This window comes from Lytechinus pictus, unplaced genomic scaffold, assembly GCF_037042905.1.
Source record: "Lytechinus pictus isolate F3 Inbred unplaced genomic scaffold, Lp3.0 scaffold_19, whole genome shotgun sequence".
In the NCBI taxonomy this organism is placed as follows: domain Eukaryota; kingdom Metazoa; phylum Echinodermata; class Echinoidea; order Temnopleuroida; family Toxopneustidae; genus Lytechinus; species Lytechinus pictus.
In genome coordinates this window covers 10,271,631-10,299,172 of record NW_026974140.1, presented here as the reverse complement: position 1 = coordinate 10,299,172, position 27,542 = coordinate 10,271,631, and the positions used below count along the sequence as shown (strand labels likewise).

Below are 27,542 nucleotides of genomic sequence, written 5' to 3'. Positions count from 1 at the left end.
TTAGACAAAGTGGGATGAGAGTGAGACTAAACAGACATAAGATGAACTAGGTGAAGACCAATCAGCATCTCAACTGCTAAAATTACAGTTCTCAGAAAGTGTTCAAAGGTTATGATGAGACAATGGTTGGGAGGGTGGATCCACTGTTAACAATAGCTCAACCTTTCTCATCTTTGTTTGATCACAATATGACCCATCGCAACAAGTGAAGTCAGCATGCACATCCTATTCACAAGCATATCACCTGCAAAGTGGTGGCAAATTGTTACTGAAAATTTTGTTTAAAAGATTGTTTTTAAAAAAAAATTATGAGAAGATCATGAAATCATGAATCATGAATTCCTTGGTAACACAATTATTACCCCTGGCCAAACCTACCAATGAACAGACATATACCTAGACATCTATAATTTCCACTAGAGTTTTTGAGTGCAAGAAAAAATTGTTTACCGTAATCTACATTAGCTACATTAAAGAAATTTACTTTATCATCATAACTATATATCGTCGGCGTCATCTGAAACGTTGTACCATGATACAACAGTTCCAAACCCATTTCAGAAAAAAATCAACTTCAAAGTTTACTATAATTTGCAGTTTGCACTTTTAATTCAAAGCCGTACAAGACCTTTATTGCTAGAAAAACTACATGGTAGGAAAGACCAAGACAAGTGCTTTACATTGATAAATTGACTTTTTTAAAAAGAAAATTGACTGATACGACAGTTCGGATGAACGCCGACGATATATTCATGTTGTTTTCAATTCAAGAAATGGATAGAACAGAGGTACCTGTTTTCTTCATCTGGCCAGATTGCACCGTGGTTGTATATCCAGTATGTGAGATGGTTTGGAATGAGATCCTTCCCAGACACCCTCAGGTCTACACCATACCAATACTGGAACTCATGTCTTAGACGATCTAGAGTGGTCTTCGGGATACCCGTGGAAGCGGGGAAAGGACTCTCTTGGAAGAAGATGTAGTTCCAGACTTCAGGAGTCATCTGTCCTGGTCTGCAGGATAGTTAAAGCATATGATAATTTTCTTGGTATTCACTGTCACAGTGATTATCGTCATTTGTCATTTTCATTATCATCACTACTGCCACAATCGCCTTAATCATCATCAACATAATCATCATCATCTACTAGTGTCATTATCATCATCAGCAGCAGCAGCATGATCACCATCACCAACACCATCATCATTACTACAATCATCACCATTATCAGCATCAACATAATCATCATCATCAATACCATCTCCAATAAAATAATCATATTATCATCCTAACCAGTATTTTCTTATCAAGATCACAATCATCAGCATCATATTCATTGAAAATACCATCACAACACCCATTGTCGTCGTCATCATCATCACATCATCATTATCATCATCATCACCATCATCACTCATCATCATCATCATCATCAATACCATCACCATCATCCTAACCATCACCATCATCATCCTCATTATCAACCTCATGATCTTCTGTCACGCCCATCACCATTGATTATCCGTGAAGACAACAATCTCTTGCCATATTGGCCCGAATTCACAAAGGTGGTTTTGAAAACCCATGGTTGAATCCATGGTTTATGCAAATTTCCTGTATAAATTACGCTTAATTTAGCATGTATTGGGCGCCTGTATAAAACATTCCAATGCTGATGCGCGCTTTTGTCACAGTGCGCCAAATTGACGCCTGTTACCATGGTTAGATACACTACTTTATTCATGAGTCCACTGTTGAAGAGTGGACTCTATTAAACACAGTGGACTCATGAATAAAATAGCGTGGATAACCATGGCAACAGGCATCAATTTAGCACACTGTGACAAAAGCGTGCATCAGCATTGGACATTTTTTAATATACGCTGTAAAATAAGCGTAATTTATACAGGAAATCTGCATAAACCATGGATTCAACCATAGATTTTCAAACCACTTTTGTGAATTCCGCCCATTATGTCCTACATGTAAGTTACAAAACCCAAATTGAATCATACAAATAGATCTGTTTACTTGATATGAAGAGGGCTGGATCCTTGACCATCAAAGACTCCACCTTGAAGCAAGTGACAGACTGTATAGTAAGCCATGTAGATAGTAGAATCAGACAAGGATTCTATCAGGTACTGCTCATCCCATGGTAATTTGGTACCTGAAAAATACAAGCCAAACCAATATATCTCATTCAACAGCAAATAAATATATATCATATTTGCTGTTTCTTTGCTCATTAGTTCAGCTCATCTACCAAAGATATCAAAAATGTTTGCTATAAATGCAGAAACTATCTTCGCGGCGACCGAAGCTAACTCAAGTTCAAGTTCAAAATTATATATGGCATGTGTTCCTTCAGCAAGAACTTTATCTACACTGTGCTACACTCAACCCAGGTGAGGTAAATGGGTACCTGGCATGAGCGCTGTTGAAGAACTGGTAGCTCTAGCTAAATTCTAGGTAAAAATAGCATGTTGTATCCACAGACAAAAAGTGCTATACAAAGCCGGCTATTATCATTTTTATAATAATTATGGAACCAATAAACATACAGTTCATGAGGCCTATCAAACTCAAATCAAATCCAGAAACATAGATGTACTGTATTTAGGTATGATGTGCTACATGTATGCTTGTACACCTCTCTAACCGCTTCCAAAATCTCGCCATTCATGATGAACATCCTATGAATACCTCTGACCATCGGCCGGTGACAGTCCTCCTGATCATTCTAAAGCCTCTAGTGATGGAGTTGTGGCTCCAAGCTCCAAGCCACTGCAGCGCCTCAAGATCGAATGGCCTTGTAATCATATTGAGGAAGTCTATACTCATCCCCTGGAAGTATTGCCTGCAGAACTTTTCCTGACTCTGCCCTCCTTAACTATACAGTGCGTCCCAGAAAAAACGAAACCGAGATTTAGCGATGATTTATCATAACTTAATCACAAATAAAATAGACAAATGACCTACCAATGTAAAGCTTAGAATCTCTTCTTTCATCTGATATTACTTAGATTATTTCTCCTTCACGCATTAGTGAGCAAAAACAATTTGAAGAGGGGATACCAAAAAGTAATTTGGCGGGTTGTATCTGGCTTTCTAAAGGAAAACCACATTTTTAAAAAGTTCAATATCTGCTCTTTAATTTGATACCTCAATTACAGAAAATGGTCAAGAAATAACAAAGTTCTGGTTATTTGAAATAAGGCTTGAATTTCAATAATTTCATAAAATGAAGAGGTTTTACAGGCTAGCGTTCTAAGTCACTCGACACTCCGTTTTGTTTACGATCAGCCATGCATTAAGTCTTTTGTTAACCATGCGATAGCTTCTGTGGGAAACTGGTGAAAACAGTTTATTTAATGAAATTATGGAAATTCAAGCCTTATTCCAAATAACCAGAACTTTGTTATTTCTTGACCATTTTCTGTAATTGAGGTATCAAATTGAAGAGCAGATATTGAACTTTTACGACATGTGATTTTCTTTTTGAAATTCAGATACCCCCCGCCAAATGAGTTTTTGGTATCCTTTCTTCAAATTGTTTTTGCTCGCTCATGCGTGAATGAGGAATAATTTAAGTAATATCAGATGAAAGAGGAGATTCTAAGCTTTACATTGGTAGGTCATTTGTCTATTGTATTTGTGATTAAGTTATGATAAATCATCGCTAAATCTCGGTTTCGTTTTTTCTGGGACGCACTGTAGATACAACTGGTATTGACCGAATGTTTGAAATTCTCAGAGAATACGTTACAGGTATCTAAATCACTCCCCCACAAGATGGAAAGAAGGAATGGACAAACAAGGTTGCACAAACATTTAAACAGGCTCATAGATCTTGGATTACTTGGAAGATTACACGCAGACCCCTGCAACCTAGCCAAGAGTGGGTAGCATACATCACATCCAAGAAACTTTTTCACAGGAGTCTCAGGCATTCCAGGGCTATTTTTTGTCATCAGACCCACAAAGCAATTGAATCTGCCAATTCCCACAGCAACCCTTCTCTTCTATAAGCTGATTAAGGAGAACCGTAGGAGTGAGAAATCTACGCAGAAAACAGTCATCGGAAATTGGAGGCGTTACATATAATGGCAAAAACGTCACTACAGGCTTTGATGAGCGCTTCAGAAAACTAGGGACAGTTCCTGCCAAGGATGATAGCAGTAGCTCAAGGTCACAGGATGTTCTATCCGCTAACTTAAGCACTCTTGTCTATTCAAAGGTAACTGACTCTCCTATCTCCTTCACATAAGGCCCTTGATACTGTCATCTCCTCTCTGAAGAAAGGCAAAGCAACGGGGTTGATAATATCATGCCAGAACATGTAATTTTCTCTGGCCAAATTTGTCGCAGTCTTCTCCTTCTACTGTTCAATGCATGAATGACTTTGTCTCATATACCCGAACCAACGAAGCGAGCCCTTGTGCTACTCTATACCCACACACAAAGGCAAGGGTAAACCAATACATGACCCATCAAACTATCATGGAATCTCCCTCATACCAAGTTTCTCCAAGGTACTAGAACTGCTGCTGAAACGTCAACTGAAAAATCCTCTTCGTGACTCATTCCTGATGAACTCCAGTTTGGTTTTCAAAAGGGTAGATACTGCATCCTGACTTCTGCATGCCTACAACTCTCCATCGAGATCAACAGTAGCTTCAAGTACCGTACCTTTGGTTTTTTGTGTATGTTTTTGCCTTTAACTAAATTTTTATAGCTAGAAGAATGCTAATTTTTGGTGGGAGTATCAATTATTACATTTCTAACAAATATCTACAAAAAAATTCCAAAAATATGATTGATTTCTTATGTATTTTATTGTTATTTAAATTCTTATGTATTTCTTTGTTTTTTCAAACCTTTGTTTTTTATTGTTTTTTCAGATGAACATTGTCAGGGACCCTTTTGCAATCATAAATAGCATAAAATAAATATATTAAAACAAACAAAAGTGAAAATAATCATACATTTATGATTTTTGGTTGAAAAACACAATTTGCATTGACTTTGTACACGGAATCACGTTTTTGAGCAATTTCGGGTCTGACATGCACTTACAAAATGTTGCGTAATTTCGGAACCACGTACCCGGGCGTCGCAAATTTGGTCTCAAAAAATGCGCAAGACTTGAAAGTAAAAAGTCAGCGAGCGGTGCGGTAAAAAAATTTGGCGCGACGGCGTAGTGACAAAATTTGTCGAGGGGGGGTCAAATTGACCCCCCCCCCCAGTTTAATAAGGGTTAAATGAACTTCCTGGGTCTGTAGGAGGATGTATAGATTTCTTGTTTAATTGTAAAGAAGGTACAATTGAGTCTTCCTCCTAATGGTTTTGAAAATGAATAGGTAAAAAACAATACTACGAAACTACAAATCTACCGGACAAAGGGTCATCAATAGGGAGGTATCTCGTTGTGCAAAAATGCAAATGCAACACGTCTACGGGTGTGTATTGATGCGAACGAAACACACGAAGAGTTAACTCACCTAAACCGTATGACCTAGAGCATGCATGTTCATGTAGCCAATTCAATGTAGCAACAAAGTTCTTGTACGTCTCTTCTGCATAGCTGTATGAATTAAAAAATGAATGTCTTACCCTTCAAAATGAATTATAACAATGAACAAAGTCCATCTCTTGGTCAAATTGTCAAACATACAAAATTGTTGCTACAGATGAGCCCATCTTGTAAGAAATTCATTTCAGAGTACCAACCTCAGTCCTGCATCATATTAAAAATTACATTTATAGAAAGTTTTCCATTATTGTAACTACCACAGGAACCTTGATTTTGACTGGCTGCTGAGCCCTGTTACCATGGTAACATTCATAATGCCAAAGTTATAAAAGTTGCAAATCTATTTGAAATGGGCTCCTGAAGTACCAGAAATAATAAAATGAAAAAAATGAACAAATTCCTTTATGGACTAACAGAAATTTAAATTCGCTTTTCTTGATTTAACTGAAATAAAGTCTTGCGCTTGGGGCGTTATTATAATTACGTTCTGAAGTGCCAAGCTCTATCTCCAACATTTTTAATACGTCAATATCATGTAAGTAATCACAGATGTAACACATGACTATGGTTACTAAAATATATGACATTCCCTGAAAACCATATATAAGATGAAGGACAAATAATTTTGGTATATCAAAATGAAGGAAATCCCACTAAATTCTGTACCAAAATGTGAATCATGTCATCATACAGTGGCAGCACCCCCCTCTATTGTCAAAGGTATAATCATAACAATGGGTAGGCCATATGTCATATGCTTCGGCGACAATTGCTCCGGGCTTTATTTCGTCTAAGATGTAGGGTTAGGGACAGGGTTGCAGTGGGGTTTTATGCTAGGTTCAGGGTTAGGTTTAGGATAGGGTATACCGTATAGTGTTAAATCCAGTGTTGATTTGGTCATTCCATTAGCGTATGGAATTTACAATGGAGCAATTGCCGCCGGTGCAAATGTCATGGAACCAACAAATCATATCAAATTGTTCTATTATTGGTATGGATTGACTCACGTTTCTATCTTTTCTAGCATCTTGTCGGCCTGTTCCCTCCATAGCGGTGTCCCATAATCAAGGTACCATTGATCACATAGAGCTACCACACACTCCTCCGCTGAACGAGAAACAACCTTCTTCTCAGGTTCGTAGTAAATCACTGCATCCCCGTCCTTCACCATCTTCAACTTCACTTCCTTCTTAATGTCCTTGACCTTCTGACCTTTGAACTCTCCGACCTGTATGACCTGCGATTAAAGTTACAAGTGATTAATACTTTGCGGATACTAGATTGGTTGAATGGAGATGAATAATACTTAACCCTAATTCTCCCGGGGGGGGGGGGGGCCATAATGGCCCCCCCCCTTGACAATTTTCGCGATATATCTGCTGCGCAAATTTTTTTGACCTCGCCGCTCACTGACTTTTTACTTTCAAGTCTCGCGCAAATTTTGAGACCAAATTTGTGACGCCCGGGTACACGGTTACGACATTACGCAACATTATGTAAGTGCATGTCAGACCCAAAATTGCTCATAAACGTGATTTCATGTACAAATCCAATGCAAATTGTGTATTTAGCCAAAATTCATAAATGTATCATTATTTCTACTTTTACTGATTAAACTGAATTAATTTTGCCTTGTTTATGATCAGAACTAAGTCTGGAATGATTTCCATTGAAAAAACAATAAAAAACAAAAAGTAAAAAAACAAAGAAATACATAAGAAATTCATAAAACAATAAAATACATAAGAAATTGATTTCCGAACCGAAGTTTTTTTAATTGCGATTGTTAAGATTGCTACAAAGAATTTTTTTACCAAAAATTAGCATTCTAGGAGCTTTATTTAGTGAATTATAGCAAAAAGTATGATTTATGCATAAATTAGCATAATTAAATCATATAAAATAAAATCTCATTATTTTGGAAAATTTTACCATACAGCCTTGTAGATTACATCGCACACTACCAGTGTGCAAATTTTTGCGTCGCTCGCGCAATCGGCGGCCGAGATCTTAAGGGGGGGTCATAATGGCCCCCCCCCGGATTGACAAGAATCAAAATACCCCGGGAGATTGAGGGTTAACGATGATCCCTTTACATCCACATATAAAAGGCAGTAATCTACAACTGCCTCTCTTCATCTAGCGGAGATGTAACAGAAAAGATATATACTTAATATTTTTAATCACTTAACAATTTTGTACATGGTTTTCCATTAATTGTATCTTTGTGTTAGAGGGCCCTGGCATCATAAATGGTTACCTAGTCGGAAGGAATTAAATGAATGCAGAAGTTCAAAATTAGGGTAGCTGAGCTTTAGCTAGGGTAATAGTATGCAATGCTTATGAACATTGTACTCCGCTTTAAGGTCTCATTTTCATACAATCTCCATTCTCACACTGAGCTGTGCAAAACTAAATGCAGTTGATTCTCATCTGGAAGGGGGGGGGGGGGGGAGGTTGCCAAATATCTTGAAGACTGCTGGATAATCTAGGCTTCTAGGTGTGTATCAGATTGCATGAATTGTCATTGATATCAGTAAACAGAATAAGTTTTTTATTCTCAAAACTGAAGGGAGCTGTTCATGAAGGGTCTTGTCAGAAAATTTCACTGACTAACTTGCTCTCAACCAATCAGGTGGCAGGATTTTCAATAGTATACATCAGGCCCCCGTCTTACAAATACTTACGATTGATTGATCAATCGTAACTCATTGTAAAACGGGGCCCAGAAGTCAGTGAAAATCAATGACAAATCTCTTCATGTAATGCTCTCCAGGGGGATATTTCATGACACAAATAGTAATTTTTACTGACAAATTTGCTGTCAGCCAATCAGATGCAAATTTTTCAATAGCTTATAACATAAGTCAGTGAAATTCAATGACAAAATATGTTTTTGAAATGTTCTCCCGGTCTTACCCCTTCATTGAAGCCCTTGAGATAGACTTTCTCCTTGGCTTCCTGGAGTTTATCCCGGTCATTCTGGCTCTTGATCTTGAACTCATCACACGCCTTGACTGCCGACAGGTTGCCATATCCAGGTACCTCTATGATCGGTACGGGGTCAAAGGGCAACACCATCTCATCAGAGATACCATACTTCTCTCGGAAATCCTGCATGGCACAACAAACATGAGCGTAATTTCACTTTAATATAGTTTGATTTCATTATCTGTTAATTATGTGTTATTTTCAAATTGGTTAAATTCTTGTAATGTACATCTACAAAAGTGTGATTATTTTTAACTTAAACAACCTATTGCACATATCTTACCATGCACTTTGAATGTGTTCATTTATCATTACTTGCAGAAGTAAAATCCTGAGCATTTTTGCATCATTTTTTCATTATTATCACCACAATCAATCAATCAATCAATCAATCAATCAATCAATCAATCAATCAATCAATCAATCAATCAATCAATCAATCAATCAGTCAGTCAGTCAGTCAGTCAGTCAGTCAGTCAGTCAGTCAGTCAGTCAGTCAGTCAGTCAGTCAGTCAGTCAGTCAGTCAGTCAGTCAGTCAGTCAGTCAGTCAGTCAGTCAGTCAGTCAGTCAGTCAGTCAGTCAGTCAGTCAGTCAGTCAGTCAGTCAGTCAGTCAGTCAGTCAATCAGTCAATCAATCAATCAATCAATCAATCAATCAATCAAAATATTGGCTTCTAATAAGGTACCAATGCACCTTACCTTTTTCTTCTTGAGGTCCCTGAGGGCAGCAAAATCATCAGGAGCATCCGAAGGTACACTGGTGACCACGCCTGTTCCTTTACCTTCCTTTATTGTCATCATAGGCAAGGTGTAGATCTTATCATACTTGGTAAGGGGTGCACTCAAAGCCACGCCCATAATATCCTGAGTGAGTAAACATCAATTTGATTATTCAACATGGTGATTTCTTAATTGCTCATTCACATAGGTTTAAAAAAGACCCTGAACAAAACATAAAATTTAGTGATCATTAAACAAACTGGAAAACAATATGTAAAGGAAAATGACACTAACAATAGTAAGTACTTAAACTTATGAAGGCTTACACAGCTTTGGACTAGTTTTTGTTGTTTTCTTTACTGCTTATTTGGTGCAGCTCTCCATCTCTATCCGTATTGGTATCTATGCAACAATTTTAGCAATCTTGGTCAAATAGGAGCCAAACAAATAAATCAAGTTATTAGTTTATCCCTAGTATACGAATACACATTGATTTTGAGGGTTTCTGGTTAAAACTATGGGTAGAGGTGACTCAATATTACCTCTAAGTGAATAGTATTTTTGGAGGCACCAACTAAATCAAACCAATTTACGGGAAAATAGATGGCCATTTCATGGATGTAAAGATGTGAAATGTAAAATGTCAGCAACTTTTGGGAAGTTCTTTTTAACCCCCCCCCCCCTGTTAGTCCTAACTATCCATTTATTAGTGTAAAATGTTTTTTTTCAAAGTAAACATAATGATTCGGGCCTAGTATGGGAATGAGAGAATTCAGCAGTCAGCTACCTGTCCTGTTAGCTCCACCAGGACATCCACAACATCATTTGACTTTGTCATTCCTTGGAAAGCAGCATTCCTGGCAGCTCGGTTGGTGCTGATGAAGACCTCTCCACCTGCCATCTCATAAGCAATGTAAGGCATGTCAGGTCGCACCCAACAGTTCGTCTGACCGTACATGGTCTCCGGCCGGAGGGTAGCGGCAACCAAGAATACATCCTTGCTCTCTAAATTCCTGAAATAAAATACATCATTTCATGGATTAGTTGAAAAACATGATCAAAATGAATGACACTGCCAATATAATATGATAAAATACTACTACTTCTTTAAAATGAAGCTGGCCCTGTAATGTATCTCCCTGTGTATAGCTATCATTAAATTAATTAGGCTCATTTTTATAAACTCAGCTTAGGTGATGTAAGGCACTCTAAATAGTGCTTTCAACCCTCACACCAACCTTGAAATCACCAAATCGTCGGCGGTCATCCGAACCGTCGTATTAGTCAATTTTGTTCCAAAAAAAAAATTGATTTTGAGATTTTTGCAGAAAATGTAAGTACAAGTTCTACTCTATTCATAACTAAATTTATAGGCAGCAATTTATTTCACTTTCTGAGATATGAGAGGATTTTCATGGCGATGCCATACACATTTTTAATGAAATGCGCAAATCCCATTGGAAACATGTACTGTAACAGAGCAATACAACGTTTTGACTGACCGCGATTTCAATGCGCGCGGTCATATTTTGTCAGCGGTCATCCCAACTGTCATATCACACATACGACGGTTCGGATGACCACCGACGAAATGTGTAGGGATGCCAATCAAGTGAAGAGAATCACAGTATCTTGAAGGATGATTTAAGAAAAGTATTTTGGGTATATAAGAGTAGTTTAAACCTTCTCCAATTGACATGTACATTTTGAAAAATAAAGTATTTTTCACAAAACCTGCAGTATTTCTATATTGAATAGAGGATAAAATATTTTTACAAAAGGAGCAATTGGCATCTCTGACTGTGTATCCAAAGTGATATGACTAGAAATACTCACTTGAGCTTCGGTGGGTATGGTTTCTGGAGTTTCATCTTGATCAAGGTGTACTCCTGGGGTCCTACATTCTCTCCAGACTGTCTGTCGTGATCCATGCAAGGCTGGCCATCCTTTGGTGAGTAGATGGTGTAACGCTTCCCAAACTTGACCTTCTGACGTTTCTTCAGGAGCAGGAACTGCCATCTCACAAAGGAATCGTAGAATGGATTGGCATCCGTGGTGATGAATGTACGTCGCCAGTCAATCTGATCATCAAAAGAATACAATATCAAAATAATTACTAAATTTATTGTTACCTGTCCTGCTCACTGATTACGCAGTACTGTCAAGGAAACAGAAATGTTGGTCAGAACATGGGCCAGTATGGTTCATCGGGGGGGGGGGGGGGGGGGGGGGGGAGGGGGGGGGGCAATTCATCAACATTTTTTGTCTGACAAGATGTCAGATCTCACAACTTTCCTTATTTTGATTGGACGAGAACACAGTTGCCATCACTGTAATATGAAACATACTTGCGGGATAAATCATCAACAAGTCCTTTCATTAAATGCCCCCAGAAGTCCATCCATTACAAGAGTCGCAGAGTCCAAGATTCCATACAATGAAAAATTTAATTCATATTGCCGATGTTGATAAATGTTAACTTTTAATGAACAAGGGAGCATCATAAAGCAAACAAAGAGACAGCATACACGGGGACAATGATACACCATTCACAGACGTAAAGAGTTGCAAAACAGAACAGGGGCCCGTAACACAAAGCTTAGCAATGATCGTAGAACATATTTCTATGATTGATTGCATTGACTACAATGTACAATCAATTGTTAATATCAAGCGTACGATTAATTGCTTACCTTTGTGTTACTTGACCAAGGTAATATACAATTTGACTTGATCTTAAAATCAGCAGAAGCAGGAAAGTAACTCCCATGCAGATATTAATGTTAATTTCAGCACCACATGCTGAACTGAAAGTTTTTCATCAGGACTTACTCTTCATTCAATATAGTTATATGTAATCCATAATCATAAAGGCCATCTACCCAAACCACTGTGAACCCCTCCAAAGCAGTGGATAACAAATCACCAGCAAATCTCATTCAACTACAGTGTATTTGAAAAAAAAAATTAATTTAATTTAAATTCTATTTCAACAATTCTAAAACAAAAACAAAACAGAAAGAAACTTCCAACATCTTGATCAATGAAAAAAAACACAACAAAACGAAACAAATGAAAAAAACCCTTCAATATCTTTGATCAATATAAAGGTGTACCAACAGGTACTACAGTGATTTTGTAGCCACTTGGTCTAGAAGCAGATGGTCTAATTCTCAGTTTGTCAAACACCATCATGATTAAGCCCACTTTGTCAACTAATCATTAAGCCTAACTACCATTTATTCCAACAATCACTTGGTATGTAGTCTAATGCCTGGATAGTCTAATTTCCACTTTATCTTATTATTATTTTGCACTTTGTCAAATGAAATTTGGTTCATAAATCAGTTCATCTAATCACTTAGACTCAGTGATGCGAGACGAAGTGGTTATTTATTTGACAAAACTGGTATCTTATAGCTTAACTTGAAATATGACAAAATAGTGAATAGGCTAAATGGTTAGTAGACAGACTGGATGAAGACATACTAGGATTAGACAATATTTGAAGTTTGCATGGTGGTTTGGAAAAGTACAGAAGAGGTACACCATGCAATGAGTTCTAGAAGGGGCATTAAATAGATACTAGGAATAGACCATGTGTGATGAGACCAAAAAGAAAGTTGGCAAAGTGGATGAAAACCAACAATATAATTACCTTACAACCCATACGAGAGACGTCCTTCTTGCACAGAGGAGGGAAGTAGTCCAACCAATAGAGGGCATCTGCAAACTTTGGGATATCTTCTGCAGGTATCCCCAGGCCTTCCATGATCTGCCATTGCCACTTGACCACTCCTGTCTTGGCTGCCAGTTTGCTCTGCGATCAAAATAAACAATTGATTTATGTTTAAACAAAAATGCAAGTTGTGGTAACGTTATAAAAATGAGAAACTAATAAAATGACCATCAAAAGTTTTATGTAGGAATAAAAACAATTGCTTAATTCTTAAGTTAGAAAATGTGGGACTATTGAGAAGTTGATTAAAGAAGCACCATATTCCAGTCAAATGTCAGGTCTTTTCAAAGCAATAATGATACACTGTACCACATGTGCTTATCTGTGTAAGTGATTGTCAGTGCAGTCATTTTTTAGCTTAGATTTTACAGTTAGGTTTATGTCACTAACCAGGTGGGTGTTTTCATAAAGCTGTTTGTAAGTTAAGAGCGACTTAAGAACGACTGGTGAACCTTTCTTTTGGAATATGGTATATTCATTGGTAATGATTAAGCACGTAAGAAAGATCAACAGTCGTTCTTAAAGTTGCTCTTAACTTACGAACAGCTTTATGAAACGGCCCCCAGATCTAGATTTAGCATACGATGACAATTGAACTTGATTTTAAAGACTTTCTTATGAAATACTTGTTTGTTGCAACTACAGGTAAATAAGCTTAAAACTGCACCGTATATACGATCATGTAATCTAAAGAATGAGATTATATTTTGATCATGAAAGGGAAAGTCATGACAAGTATAAAAATTTCTTATCATATTTTTAATTTTATCAAAACATAAAAAAAAAACTTCATGGAAGAAACGTTTGATAGCTAGCCAGTGGCGTACCTAGGATTTTTCACAGGGGGGACAAAACCGTCCGCCAAAAAATTTAACAAGCAAAAAAAAAAAAAAAAAAAAAGGTCTTCAATCACAAATGAAGGATTCCGTACCAGAAAAAAAATTTGACAAGCAAAAAAAAAAAAAAAAGAAGGTCTTCAAGCTCGTCAGGGGGGGGGGGAGTTCTTTCATGGGTTGTGGCTCGTCAGGGGGGGGCAGACTGCCCCCTCTGCCCCCCCCCCCCCCGTAGGTACGCTAGTGTAGCTAGCGACCTTACCTTCTTTCCTTTAGCTTTGTCTTTGATGATTGGATCATCTTTCTCGTCTGGGACTACAGCTTGTTCTACAGGGAAAACCGGAGGGCAACCAAACATTTCTATCTCTCTCTTCAACTTGTCAGCACAGGCCTGTTGGAGAAATATATAACAAGGGAAACAATTCTTTCTTATTTCTAAATTGCACAATACATTACATTCCGGTTGGTAAGTGTTGCTGTCCAATGAAAAAAGGAACAAGGTGATAAATAGTTGGCTATCAAATGTATAGGTATTTTGTGTTCCAATGATGTCTGAAGTTAACATTTTTTATCTATAGAGTGGAAGTGTCGTGGTGTAGTTGTTCTGACTCTCGCCTTGTAATCATTGGGTCATGTGTTCGAATCCCACAGCGGCCTGGCGTCCTTTGCCAAGGTAGTAATCCACACTCTCCACCCAGGTGCTAAATGGGTACGCGGTAAGATGTAAGTCATTGTAGCTTGTGCAAAGTGTGCACAGGAATACTCCCCAGGGAGTAATAATTAATCTATAAGCGCTTAGATACGTCGAAAGTATAAATACTAGGCCCGTTTTGAAAGTCCATTTTTGATGCACGTGTACACGGCGTGTTTTTCGGTCGTGTACACGTGTACACGTTGTAAACACTCTGAGAGCGAGTTGTTTTCATGTCGACACGGACCTGCATCAACATGTCATTAAAAAGGGGGTCTATATAGCCTAAGTCACGGTTTTAAAGCTTACCAGAGAAGTTTGAAGTATCAATCCACAAAAATTGGTGCAAATTAAAAGTTTACTCAGCTTAGCAGCGCATTAAATTAATAAAGAATGCAAAAGAAAATCAGTGCAGGGCCCTGCTAGCGCCGACGCTCGTTGGATGCGCATTTTGTATACTGTACCGTACGTGCATGCACAGATCGCTGCAGAATTAAGTGTAACTGAAGTTATCGATTGATTTTCATTATTTTGTTGCCAATTTGAGGAGCGTTTGTTTGTAGGCTTGTAGCACATGTGTACGAGCGTATAACACAGAAGTTGTAGCAATGATCGCTGTTGCAATTGGTGATTCTCAAATTGGCTATGAGTGTGATTGAGCAACACTTTCGAGACCGGAGGCGGAGCAGACCCATTTCGTGGTACAAAAACTTGAGTCTCCAGAATGTATGTGGATTAAATCGGCGATTTTGGAAGTGAACTCACTCTAGATTAATTGAAATATATTGACATATTAGTAATTAGAATATGTGCAGTGTCTGAGAACTATGATTTAATGTGAGGCTGTGAGCTTGTTCACTGATTTTGTAGTCCCATGCAAGCTTTATGCAGATGCTACCGTGTACACGGTGATGGAATTTAGTACACGTGCACTGACTTGACCGTGCGTGTACACGTGTACCCGAAACGGGCCTAATAAATACCACATTATTATCACTACTATTGTAATTGTAGAGTCACAAAAAACATCCTTATCTGGAGAACACACTATTCAATAAATGTTGCGCTGTGTGACTTATAATTAACATTGATGAAATAGAATCATTTACCTTGATGGGCATTCCAGTGCAGTGAAGTCCAAATGGCCAGAGGCAATGTTTGCCTTTCATTCTCAGATATCCAACTATGAACTAAACCAAGAAAAAAAAATAATGGAAGAACATACAAGAAAGGTGATACAATTATAATTGAATTGGTTATGTAAAAAATGTGAATATATTGTGAATGAATTTTAGCCCGATAAATATCTTTGAAATGTCTGTGAGGTTTTGATACCCCATACAGACAGATAAAAATGCAAATTTGTGCGAAGTAACTAACCAATGTATTAGCTGCAGCCAGCAGTGTTCGGGGTGTGATGTCACTTTATATATTGTAGCTCAACAGAGGACTGATTAAGGCAGAAATAAGGATTGAAAATATATAATTTTTTGAGAGATGATTACTGCAAGCCTCATTCACTATTGTGAAACAAGGCAAAAGCGATTTTGTGTCTCGCCCACTTATGAAAATAACCAGAAATATCGTGATTTGCGAGGGCACGCAACAGAATTGTATCGAAACTTGATTGTGAAATGACTGGGATGGAATAACATGTCATAAGAGTCTTGCACGTAAACTTTAATGTTGACCTGAAAATGACCTTTGACCTTACCATGTGACCTCCAACTGCAGCCTAACATGCAGGTCCCCCCAAGTCTCTTTACCATCCAAGTTTAGTTGAAAAGTGACTTACGGTTGCGGATCTTGGTGTCATAAGAGAGTCTTGCATGTAAACTTTAACGTTGACCTGAAAATGACCTATGAAGTTACCATGTGACCTCCGACTGCAGCATAACTTACAGGTCCCCCCCCCCCCCAGTCCATCTACCATCCAAGTTTGGTTGAAAAGTGACTTACGGTTGCGGAGTTAGGTGTCATAAGAGAGTCTTGCATCTATACTTTAAAGTTGACCTGAAAATGACCTTTGACCTTACCATGTGACCTCTGACTGCAGCATAACATGCAGGTCCCCCCAGTCCATCTACCAATCAAGTTTGGTTGAAAAGTGACTTACGATTGTGGAGTTATGTGTCATAAGGTTTGTGACGGACGGACGACAGACGACGGACGGACGACATTTGGATCCCTAAGTCTCGCCTTCACCTCTGGTGGGCGAGACAAATAGGGAAGACATTTATCTTACAAGTAATACTTCCCCTTTACAATGATGAAAAAAATAATCATTATAAAATACTTTTAAATCTTTAGGCGACTACTTTAAGGGATTGATTCTGAGGTACGGTAGCAATATATGACTCCAAAGAAAATGAAAGAATGTTTGGAATCTAACCATTATATATACTGACCCCTAAATCCTCCTGAATCCCTAATAAAAAAATCCTTATGATATCAGAAATAGAAAGTCAAAAGTGCAAAAGACATATAAGTATATATGTATATATTTTTCATATATACTTATATGTCTTTTGCACATTATCAGTTGTTCCCCATTCTTTTCCTTTTTTCCCCCACTCTTATGCACCAGTTTATTATGCCTTTCTTTGTAACCTGTTTGACCCACCTCTCACTAATTCTCTAGTTATTCATCCCTCTATCGCTGTTTTGTTCCAGATCCTGTTTGATGTTGCCTGCCTCATTATCTTAATCCCTCTTGGCCTTACTTACACTAACTTCCCTTTGTGTCTGCCTACTCCTTTTCTTTCATCCCCTTCACTAACCTGATTGGTCTTCTCTACTCACTAATGCCCCTTTTGTCTCCTTGTTTCTAGTGTTGCTGTAGCTTGTTTGTGGTCTATATTATGGTTGTTCCACTTTATACGTTTGTCATTTTGCCTCCGACGAAGATTCTGCTAGGATCGAAAGCTTGGCCCCTTTTTTACTTTCTAATTTACTCCATTGGCTCTCTTTTATTAGATAAGCAGTTTTCAGCAGCTTCTTTTTGCCATTGATATCAGAAATAGTTACAAATTCACTCAAAACTTCTCTTCTGAACATATGTATATCTACAAACTGTACCTTTCAAAGAACAAAACATTAAAAGAAAAAAAAAATTCCCGAGATGACACAAATAATGAATCATACCTCTGCCTTGGAAAAAGAGAAGGTATGACCAAGGTGAAGTCTCCCATTCATGTAGGGATAAGGAAAGGTCACAAGAAACTTGTCCTTCCTGTATCAAAAACAAAGACAAGCTTTCATTAATACTGTGTCCAGCAGACGTAGGCAACTTGTCAAAAGTCTGTGCAGTGTCATTAACCCTAAAAGAGCCGGGTTATTTGGACCCATCTCACAGCCGAGTGGGGGGGGGGGGCGGATTCCGCCCCCCTGAGATCTCGGCCGTCGATCGCACAAGCGCCACAAAAATTTGCAGTGGTAGTGTGCGATAAAATCTACAAGGCTGTATGATTAATTTTTCTGAAAAAATAAGACTTTTTTTCAATGAATTAATTATGCTAATTTATGCATGAAATAAAACATTTGCTCTAATTAACTTATTATGCCCCTAAATTGTTAAATATTCATTCACAGACTCTTTGTAGGATTCTGATCAAATGTACATTAAAAAAATTTGGTATCACAATTTTTTTCTTATTTATCTTATTGTTTTTTTAATTTCTCTGTTTTTTTACTTTTTGTTTTTTATTGCTTTTTTGATGGAAATTTACATTGCAGACTTAATTCTGATCATAAACAAGACAAAATTAATTGATTTTAATCAGTAAAAGTAGAAATAATGATACATTTATGAATTTTTGCTAAATACACAATTTGCATTGAATTTGTACATGAATTCACGTTTTTGAGCAAATTTGGGTCTGACATGCACTTACATAATGTTGCGTAATTTCATAACCGCGTACCCGGGCATCTCCAATTTGGTCTCAAAAGTTGCGCGAGACTTGAAAGTAAAAAGTCTGCGAGCAGCGCGGTAAAAAAATTTCGCGTGGTGGATTAATCGCGAAAAATGTCGAGGGGGGCGGATTCCGCCCCCCCCCCCCCCGGTCCTTTTAGGGTTAAGCAGGAATCCCACTGTAAAGGTGTGATGTGTCTTTTCATTGTAGCTTTCCTGCAATCCCCATTACTTTGCCTGTGATGAAATGTGATGATTTGTAAAGAAAAGCTGTATGCAGGATCTCTGGGAAGGATGTGTCTCTAAATTTTGACAAGGTACCTTACATGAAAATCTAAAGTAGACATAATAACATCACTGCACACAAAACAAACATCAATAAATCGTTCTTGAAAAATATAAAGAACTTGTTTCTATATAACTCAAATTTATGAAACTTACATTTAGCTACCTTGAAATATGAAACATTATTGAAGAACACAATAGCACATAGTTAAACATTTTATTATATCCTAACAGAGCTGCCAAGTTGTATTTTGCATTCTCAGAATTCTTATCCCCCAAAATCAGTATTTTGACAAAAAATCAGTATTTTTACCATGTGAGATAAATATGCATGCATTATATTTGCGCCCCACACGTAAACTATTGTGTTGAATACTGAACACTCCACAACGAACTTAACACTTAACTTGAAAGAAGGTCGCAATATTTGAAGAACCAGAACTCCCTACCTCCTGTGACTTGTGCATTTTTTATTTCAAGTGTGCTTGAATGTCATTCGCTCCTCCATGGCTCACAGAAAAATCACATTCACAAAGTGTGCATCTCGCACTGAACTGGTCCCTCTTTGACGCAATGATACACTTCCATCGTTTGCAATATTCCTCCTTGAAATGTTGTTTGCGTGGTTGAGCTGATTTAGAAGACATTTTGATGATTTCCACGATAAAATCTCAAATCAAACCACAAAACACCACTGGCACAGTGCACAGATGAAAACGATGCAATGCGCGATGCGATGCGACACACGTTCAATCAACGATGTTTTTTTTTTTTTTTTTTCAATATGTTTTTATTAAGGATTTCATTCAAATGAATTACATAAACTGCAGATGAATACAAAACAAAATACAAATCTTCATTTCATATCAACAAGGATATGCAAAAAAGTACATATATATTTACCAAGAACTGAAGCAAATAAGGACGGAATGAAACTCCTTAAAATTATACTTTTATATCTGAAAAAAAAAATAACTCAACTGAGTCCCCAACCCTCTATGTATTTCAATAATAATTAATGTTAAATGGCTATATCAATGATTTGCAGGAAAACAGAAATCAACCTAAATGTATTATCATTGCATCCCATTTTAAATCAAGCTTCAACATAACTTTACATAATTATACACACATACACACACATACACACACATGTTGATGTCCCATGCACACGTACACACACACACACGTGTATATACATTGGCAAGTTGGAGCACCGATTTACTTCGGTCCCACACATAGACAATTGATGCTACAAGCACCGCACACATGCAGAAAACATACACACATGGATATACGAAGTCCGTTGCGAGTGACGCGGGCTGGCCGCCATATTGTTTCCGCCCAAAAGCTCCCGGATGCGTAGTGGGGGGGAACAATACATTTTCTTCTCTAATTTGTTTTTTCCCGTATTTTATCATGAAAAAGCATACTGCCGTATTTTAAATTGATTTCCGTATGAAATACGGGAAAATCGTACTACTTGGCAGCTCTGTCCTAAGCAAAGAAATTAGCTTCCTACAGAGCTTCCAGGCAAATCAATTCTGAAAACTTGTAAGATGATCAAATGAAGGATAGTGTGATATAATCAAGTTCAATAAAAAGTAATGCAACAGTGAGTTTCGAGCCAAAAGCTGCATACCAGCATTAAGCCAGAAACTCCAGATGGATATTAGTATTCCACATATAATTTTTACAGAAATTTCTAGTATTGCCAAGTTTCACCCAAGAAAACAAAATAGAGAAGTAAATTAGATTTCACAAACACACATTTAGTCTGTTTGAATAGACTTCTGTTACTTTATTAAAATTTTGATAATAAGATTAGTTAAAGGAAGGATGATAGCACAAAATGAATCAAAACCAAAGCAAATACTTACCCAGGTCCGGGTTTCTGAAAGTTTTTGGGTGCATCTTCCTCAAAGATCTTTTGGTCTGCCCATATCTTTTGTATCTTCTCCTCTATGCTCTGCAAGGTAGAAACCTTATGGGTTCCCTTGCGCTTGGTTCCCACAGACTCTGTCATTCTTCCAACCCCCTTCAATTCGTCCTCACCTACACGAGAAGTGAAACATATGTGAAGGCAAAGTTGGGATTTCAACATCACAATATAAGACAACAGGATATATCAAACCCTGCCACCCTTCAAGCAAAGTAATGCCAGACAATGAAACATCAAGTTGTTTCATCGTACTGCATCACAGGCAGCCACATCGCTTGGACAGCACACACAAATCAACCTGCAAGCTTTTACTGTATGTAAGTGCTGGCCAAAAAATTTGGCTTGTCCCAGAAAACAAGGATATCCTCATAAACCAACACAAATCATGTCTTGATAAATTGAGATTATCATGTTTTTTTCACTTCCCAATTCACCCTGGAGGACATAGACAGCAATTACAGATCAGTGCTAAAAATAGATTCTATGACCTCAATCCCCCCCCGGACACACAAAAATACGGAGCTTTCTACCCGCACACCGAACGTTAGCTACTACGAGTTAACTGGTGCGTATCGAGGTTGTGCAGACCTCCTTCGTTCTCTCGCAGAAGCACTTTCGATTTTCACTACGGGGCCCTCGGCGATATCACATGACTAAATGTTCAGATCAGGTGACCAAATTTACATCGTATACGCTGAATCCATCCGAAATGGCGAACATCAGGCGCCGGCGCAGGCTGAACTTACACAGAGCTAGAGATATTTCTCAAAAATACTAACTTTTGTTAGGCCTAAGTAAGTTCAAGTAGTTTTTCTTCTTCTTCCTGTTACTGCAGGCAAGGCAAACTCCTCAATCGGGATATAATTGCTGCAGGCTAAGAAAATACTAAGCCTACAGTATTTTCTTTAAAATACCTATAAACACAAAATTCAATTCTAACAATGTTCATAAACGAAATACCTGCGTTGCACCGATAGCTAAAAGTATATTGGCTATAGGCTTCTCAGCCGACGTGCTGCCCGGCAGTCACGGCGGCCAGCCTCGTCGATTTCCGCTGGGAAACATGACTTACGCTATCATGGAAATTAAAACTTTCACTCCAATTTACATGATCTAAGAAACGATTTCATGAAAAATATGATCGCATGGTGATTGATTCATATCTAGAGCCCTCCCAACAAAATTATTTTATGATGCAAGAAGTAGAAAAAAACAAAATAAACCAACCTAATCCGATTGTTTGGACAAGTAAAGATCGAAGAAATTGCACTCATGTTGACGTTCGGTCTGGAGCTGGCGATAGAAAGCTACTTATTGACTAACATTCTAAATTCTAAAACGGGGCATTTTTTTTTATTGGAGGGGGGGGGGTCATTAGAATTTTTGGGGTGTTTGTTGCATTCTCACTCTTTCTCCATCTCTCTCTCTCTCTCTCTCTCTTCTTTCACCGTCTATATGACTTGCCATCTTCCTATAATCTTGGTAAAGTTATGAAATTTGAAACACCAGTTTACATTGACTAGCACACTCGATTGGTGACAGCCACATCATGTACATGTTGGTACTTGACAGGTGAATGAACTTTCCTACACAAAGATTACTTCTGTGGAAAAATCATTATGAACAAAATACAATTCCTGTATTAAAACAGTAAATAGGAATGAGCCTTATTTTTAGAGCAGCACCTCTTCTGACAATAGGAAACATTTTATATCTAAGACTAAGTTAATCAGTCGGTAGCTGACCGTTATAGGCAACAGAAAATACTCTGGGCCTTTCTGGTTAAAGTGGAGAGCTGGGATTCGAACTCACAACCTTTTGATCGAGTCTAAGTGCACTAACCAAACAGTGAGTAGGACTCAGTCATAATGGTGGTGGTTCGCTCAACTCAACGCTGGAGAAAAGGACTGAACGACCAAACCAAACGATCTGCTCGTGCGTTCCCAAGACTTAGGTCGCTAATTTCAGTCAAGATTTACAAGTCTATCTCAACTGCAATATTATTTAACAAACAGACCACAGCTAACAATACATGAGCTGCTACACTCCGAGTCCTACTACCTAACCCAGGGAGCTCCCGCCCGCACAGGGCTGACCGTGTATTTTACCATACTCACGGGACTAGGGTGATTTATGGTCTAAATATTTCTCCAAATGAATTGTGAAAACAGAAATTATGCACTTACCACGATCATATGGATGAAGGTCTAACGAGTGGCAGTTTCCTGACATCTGGGCACAAACTGGAACCTCAAAAAAACGAAAAGTTCTCTCTTTCTACCCCAGTCTCGATCGGCCATTTTGTTACAATTCATAACAAAAATGGCCGATCGAGACGGGGGTAGAAGGAGAGAACTTTTCGTTTTTTTGAGGTTCCAGTCTGTGCCCAGATGTCAGGAAACTGCCACTCGTTAGACCTTCATCCATATAATCGTGGTAATTGCATACTTTCTGTTTTCACAATTCATTTGGAGAAATATTTAGACCATAAATCACCCTAGTCCGGTGACTATGGTCAAATACACGGTAAGCCCCACCCATGGGTTCATATCATCTCGCGTGCGAAGGAATATCAGTCATATGCACGCGACACACACGACAAGTCAAAAAGATAGTGGGCTTTTGCCCACATAAAATATCACCAATAATCTGGTATTTCACATTCTGCTATGACACTTACCGAATCATTTAGATCCTTCCGTGACTTCTCCTTGAAGTTTTTTCTTAAAAATATGTATATTTTCTTGATCTTTAGTGAAGATTTCACGGATATAAAATTTGGTCAGCGTAGATATCAATTTTCGCCTAAAGAGGGCGCGCGATTTATATTCATATCAAAGACACGACAAGGGAAAGATTAGGAACCTACACTATTTTACACGCAAATCGACGCAAGGCATTACGCGAAGTCCGTGAAGTGTCCAATCTTTTCATTGTATAGACTTTGGTATACCGTGACGTTCGTTAATACTGCTTGGACTGCTGGTTTCGTTCCAGGCATGTGTATTTAAAAAAAAAAAATTATATTAGTCATCGTTTTAAATTAATTGCAACAAAAGTGTTATCATCGCCAATAGTAATCCTGAATTATGTTTTTGAAGGTATTTTATTTATTGGTGCCCATAATTAGTAAATTAATCATAAGAATTGCGCATTCAAAGAATTTAGACACAGTTATAAAATTACCGAGGAGCTGAATCAAGGTTGTGAAATTTATTAGCGCCACCAACGGGCTTCCTTGTATTTCCGTAGAAGAGACAAACGAAGTCACTTGCTAGGCCGAGGTAAGCGAAATTTGCTCTTTTTAAATTAAATGAGTTAAATATGATATGTATAATTTTGTTATGTATTGCTACTTACCGGAAAGAGCCCCGGTGCGTAGCGAGAAGGAGTTTCGGCAAATATTACTTCAGCAATGAAGCAATGTTTGCCGACTACTTCAAAATCTACGGTCAAACACGGTCCGGTGTACGAGGTTTGTATATATATACGAACCTCGTATTAGTGTGAGTGGGTAAGCCCCTGGCCTGGGCTCCCGCCCGCGCAGCGGGCGGGAGCTCCCTGGGTTAGGTAGTACTAGTAGTAGGACTCTGACTAGTGTAGCAGCTCATGTATTGTTAGCTGTGGTCTGTTTGTTAAATAATATTGCAGTTGAGATAGACTTGTAAATCTTGACAGCTCCCTGGGTTACCTACTTTACTACCATGACTACAGCACAGGGAGTACAGCATAGACATACATAGTCTTGACTTAAGAAGTTAAGGCTTTAGTTTAAGCCAGGCCCAGGATCTCAATTTTAATACAGCCATAACTTTCTTATCGCTTGTCTGATTTCTTTCAAACTTTCACCATTGTTTTTTTATTAATTTTTCTCCTTTCCAACCCAACATTTTACGACCAAGGCTGGATTCCCCTTTAATTAATCGGCCGGTGCGAAACTGCATTAGCGCCAAGAACTTCTGCTGCAGCAGCATGCAGCTCACACGCGGGCCGCGCCCGAGCTCCGCCTTTTTTTACCCTATCGCTCCGTGCAAACAGATGGATGGATGCGCGACCGATCCCGGCCCGGTGAACGCGAATTCGGACGCTAAAACCTGGAAAAAATACTCGTACCGGTACCAATACTGATTATCGACGACCATATTTAAAAACTAAAATCATATGAATCAATACAGATTGGGATTTTTATTTCTTATATAAAACAAATCACTGAGCAATGAAACACTCACCAAATGTCGAAAATTCTGATGCAATGACATGTGTATATCCAGTACACTGGCAAGCGCTAAGGAGTCTAGTTTCAAAGATAGGGTACCGACGTACCGTACCGTGTGTGTATTTGAGGTTTGTCAGACGTGTATCAATCAGATATGATTATTTACGTCTGGACCGACCTTTAACGTCACCGTCGAACCGAAAGACGTGACCAGGGCTCGAAGCCTCGAACCTCTGCATCAATTTGTAACTTCCCCCACTAGTAGACTTGTTAACTGCAAAAAAAGGGGTGAACGCTGCATTTTTTAGTACAAATGTCCCACTTGGCACAAATGTTCCTTGAGTCAAAAGAAAAAGATTCATCCAAAGAGACACGCTGTATCTATGCAAATAAGCAAGTAATTTGCATAAATTTGCATATTATGTCGATATAGTAAAAACAAGTATTTCAGAATATATTTTTAACCAGAACTGCCCTAAAATTTGAAATAAAGACTTAGGGAAAGAAAGGGAAGAAAATTGTCATAAAATAATTGGGATATCCTTGTTTATTATTACCTAATTTACATAAATTATGCAAATTATAATTTAAAACAAAGTATTTTTTCATGAATCCTGAACTGTTTTGTAAATAACAGCAATTAATGCACAAGATCAACATTCTACATGAAAGAGAATATATTAGCGAAAACATCGATATGCTTCATGACAGTATTAGTGTCTTAATTTGCTTAGAAAGAGGGCAAATATGTCAAAATGTATGACGTGATATTGCGCTAAAACGAGACCAAAACAACCTCTATGTCACAGTCACACTCACGAATCGGACAATAAAGCGATCAATGGTATGTCATTCGAGATAACACAATCTCAACACAATAGCTTCCATCGGCTTCTCGTATCGCTTTTGTTGGTGTGTCTGCCACACCGTAATCTATGGTATATACGGGCAAAATGCATTTCGGTATCGGTAAAACACTATTAATTTTGTTTTATTTGTTTCGAATTGGTTTCTCTTGGAAAATTTACAGGAGACATTGCTTTGCAGGTTACTGCTTTAATGAAGCTCTGGCACATGAATCATGACGAATGTACCCCACCTCAATCCATATTTTAACTTTGTTAAAATATATATCTTTTGGAGACCCCGAAGTGGCAAAACTGCATTCCCCGCGGCATTCCCGCTACTTTACAAAACCAGTTTGACTTGTATTATCGACTTGGAAAAGACAGATGTATGAGACATCAGTTAACATGTTTCCAGAGGATGTTTTTTTTTTATTATTTAAGCCTACGTCCATGGGAGCTCTCCGAATTTACCCCATCCCCTCTCTGTATTTCGACACTAAATAATAAAAAAATCGTGTTTTAAAGCCACCGGCAAGGCAAATTGCGTTTTTGGTATGATAAAGCAACTTTTATATCTATATTTCATATTTATCTATATTAATATCATTATTATAATTAATATTATTATTATTATTATTATTGTTATTATTATTATTATTGTTGTTGTTTTGCAGTTTTTAATAATGCTCTAGCACAGTAAAGGCTATAACCCAACAGGAGCATGCCTAGGATACCCTTTCCCCTTATGGTTTTATGTATTCAAAAATAGTTTATTGTCTTTATCTTTAGAACTCATATCTTGGAATAGATTGAGGTGAAAATATTCTACAATTGACATGTAGAAGAGCTGTGGTACATTGAATAAAAGCCACACGTAAGCTCTAAAATACCCCTTTATTGATTCCACTCTATGTTAAATTTAAATATTTTTAGAGTCCATTCGGAAGAAAGATACATTTCTACTACACACAGTAAAGCCTCTTTACTTTCTCCTCTTGAAAAAAAAACATAGAAGGCATTGTTTTATATCGCATAAAATAAGTTCGTGTACATGACGGTGGCCTGTCGAAGTTGCCCAACCCTTTATTTTGTTTTGACAATATATATTTAGAATATCGTCTAAATGAAGCCCTCATCTGGAAAAGGGCACATATTAAAGGCAGCATCTACATTATATAGAGGAGGCCCTGGTACTTGGAAGCGGGGGCTGAAGCACCCGCAAGATTTTTCTGAAGGGGGGGGGGGGGGGAGGGGGCTGTGCTGCGTGTGTTATTCTTTATAGACAGCACCCCCTGGAATTCCGGCAGATGTGACAAAACGAAAAAAAGAAACGTTACAAAAAAAAAAAACTTCATTTTGTAGTGCAATCCATTTTGTTTATTTGCTTGTTAAATTTCTTGATGTAAATTTGAAAAGCAAAATAGTTTCAATGTAAAATTTTGGTCCGAAGAAATTTAATAAACTTCAGCCCCCTCTTCCCAGTGCCATGGCCTCCTCTATATAATGTAGATGCTGCCTTTAATAAGTGCCCTTTTCCAGATGAGGGTTTCATTTAGACGATATTCTAAATATATATTGTTGAAACAAAATAAACGGTTGGGCAACTTCGACAGGCCACCGTCACGTACACGAACTTATTTTATGAGATATAAAACAATGCCTTCTATGTTTTTTTTTTTTTTTCAAGAGGAGAATGCAAAGAGTCTTTACTTTGTGTAGTAGAAATGCATCTTTCTTCCGATCGGGCTCTAAAATTATTTAAATTTAACATTGAGTGGAATCTATAAAGGGCTGTGTGGCTGTTCTTCAATGTACCACAGCTCCT

General features: G+C 37.9%; 1 protein-coding gene across 3 annotated transcripts in view; it reads right to left on the bottom strand.

Annotated features, from left to right (window-relative positions):
• LOC129260677 (leucine--tRNA ligase, cytoplasmic-like) overlaps nucleotides 1-25,243 on the bottom strand; it is a 43,645-nt gene extending 18,402 nt beyond the window's left edge. Inside the window, exons 1-14 of one of the 3 annotated variants that reach the window (XM_064114396.1) lie at nucleotides 24,883-25,243; nucleotides 20,592-20,766; nucleotides 17,658-17,745; nucleotides 15,623-15,703; nucleotides 14,085-14,213; nucleotides 12,909-13,070; nucleotides 11,087-11,331; nucleotides 10,038-10,263; nucleotides 9,230-9,394; nucleotides 8,458-8,652; nucleotides 6,546-6,775; nucleotides 5,507-5,589; nucleotides 2,034-2,172; nucleotides 793-1,014 (exon numbers count right to left, since the gene is read on the bottom strand). In XM_064114396.1, coding sequence (XP_063970466.1) covers nucleotides 793-1,014; nucleotides 2,034-2,172; nucleotides 5,507-5,589; nucleotides 6,546-6,775; nucleotides 8,458-8,652; nucleotides 9,230-9,394; nucleotides 10,038-10,263; nucleotides 11,087-11,331; nucleotides 12,909-13,070; nucleotides 14,085-14,213; nucleotides 15,623-15,703; nucleotides 17,658-17,745; nucleotides 20,592-20,737 — 2,111 coding nt within the window. In that variant the 5' untranslated portion in view covers nucleotides 20,738-20,766; nucleotides 24,883-25,243. Of the gene's footprint in view, nucleotides 1-792; nucleotides 1,015-2,033; nucleotides 2,173-5,506; nucleotides 5,590-6,545; nucleotides 6,776-8,457; nucleotides 8,653-9,229; nucleotides 9,395-10,037; nucleotides 10,264-11,086; nucleotides 11,332-12,908; nucleotides 13,071-14,084; nucleotides 14,214-15,622; nucleotides 15,704-17,657; nucleotides 17,746-20,591; nucleotides 20,767-24,013; nucleotides 24,380-24,766 lie in introns of those variants that run through there. The other 2 variants (XM_064114397.1, XM_064114398.1) reach the window with 2 other exon arrangements.
• Between the last annotated feature and the right edge of the window lie 2,299 nt (nucleotides 25,244-27,542).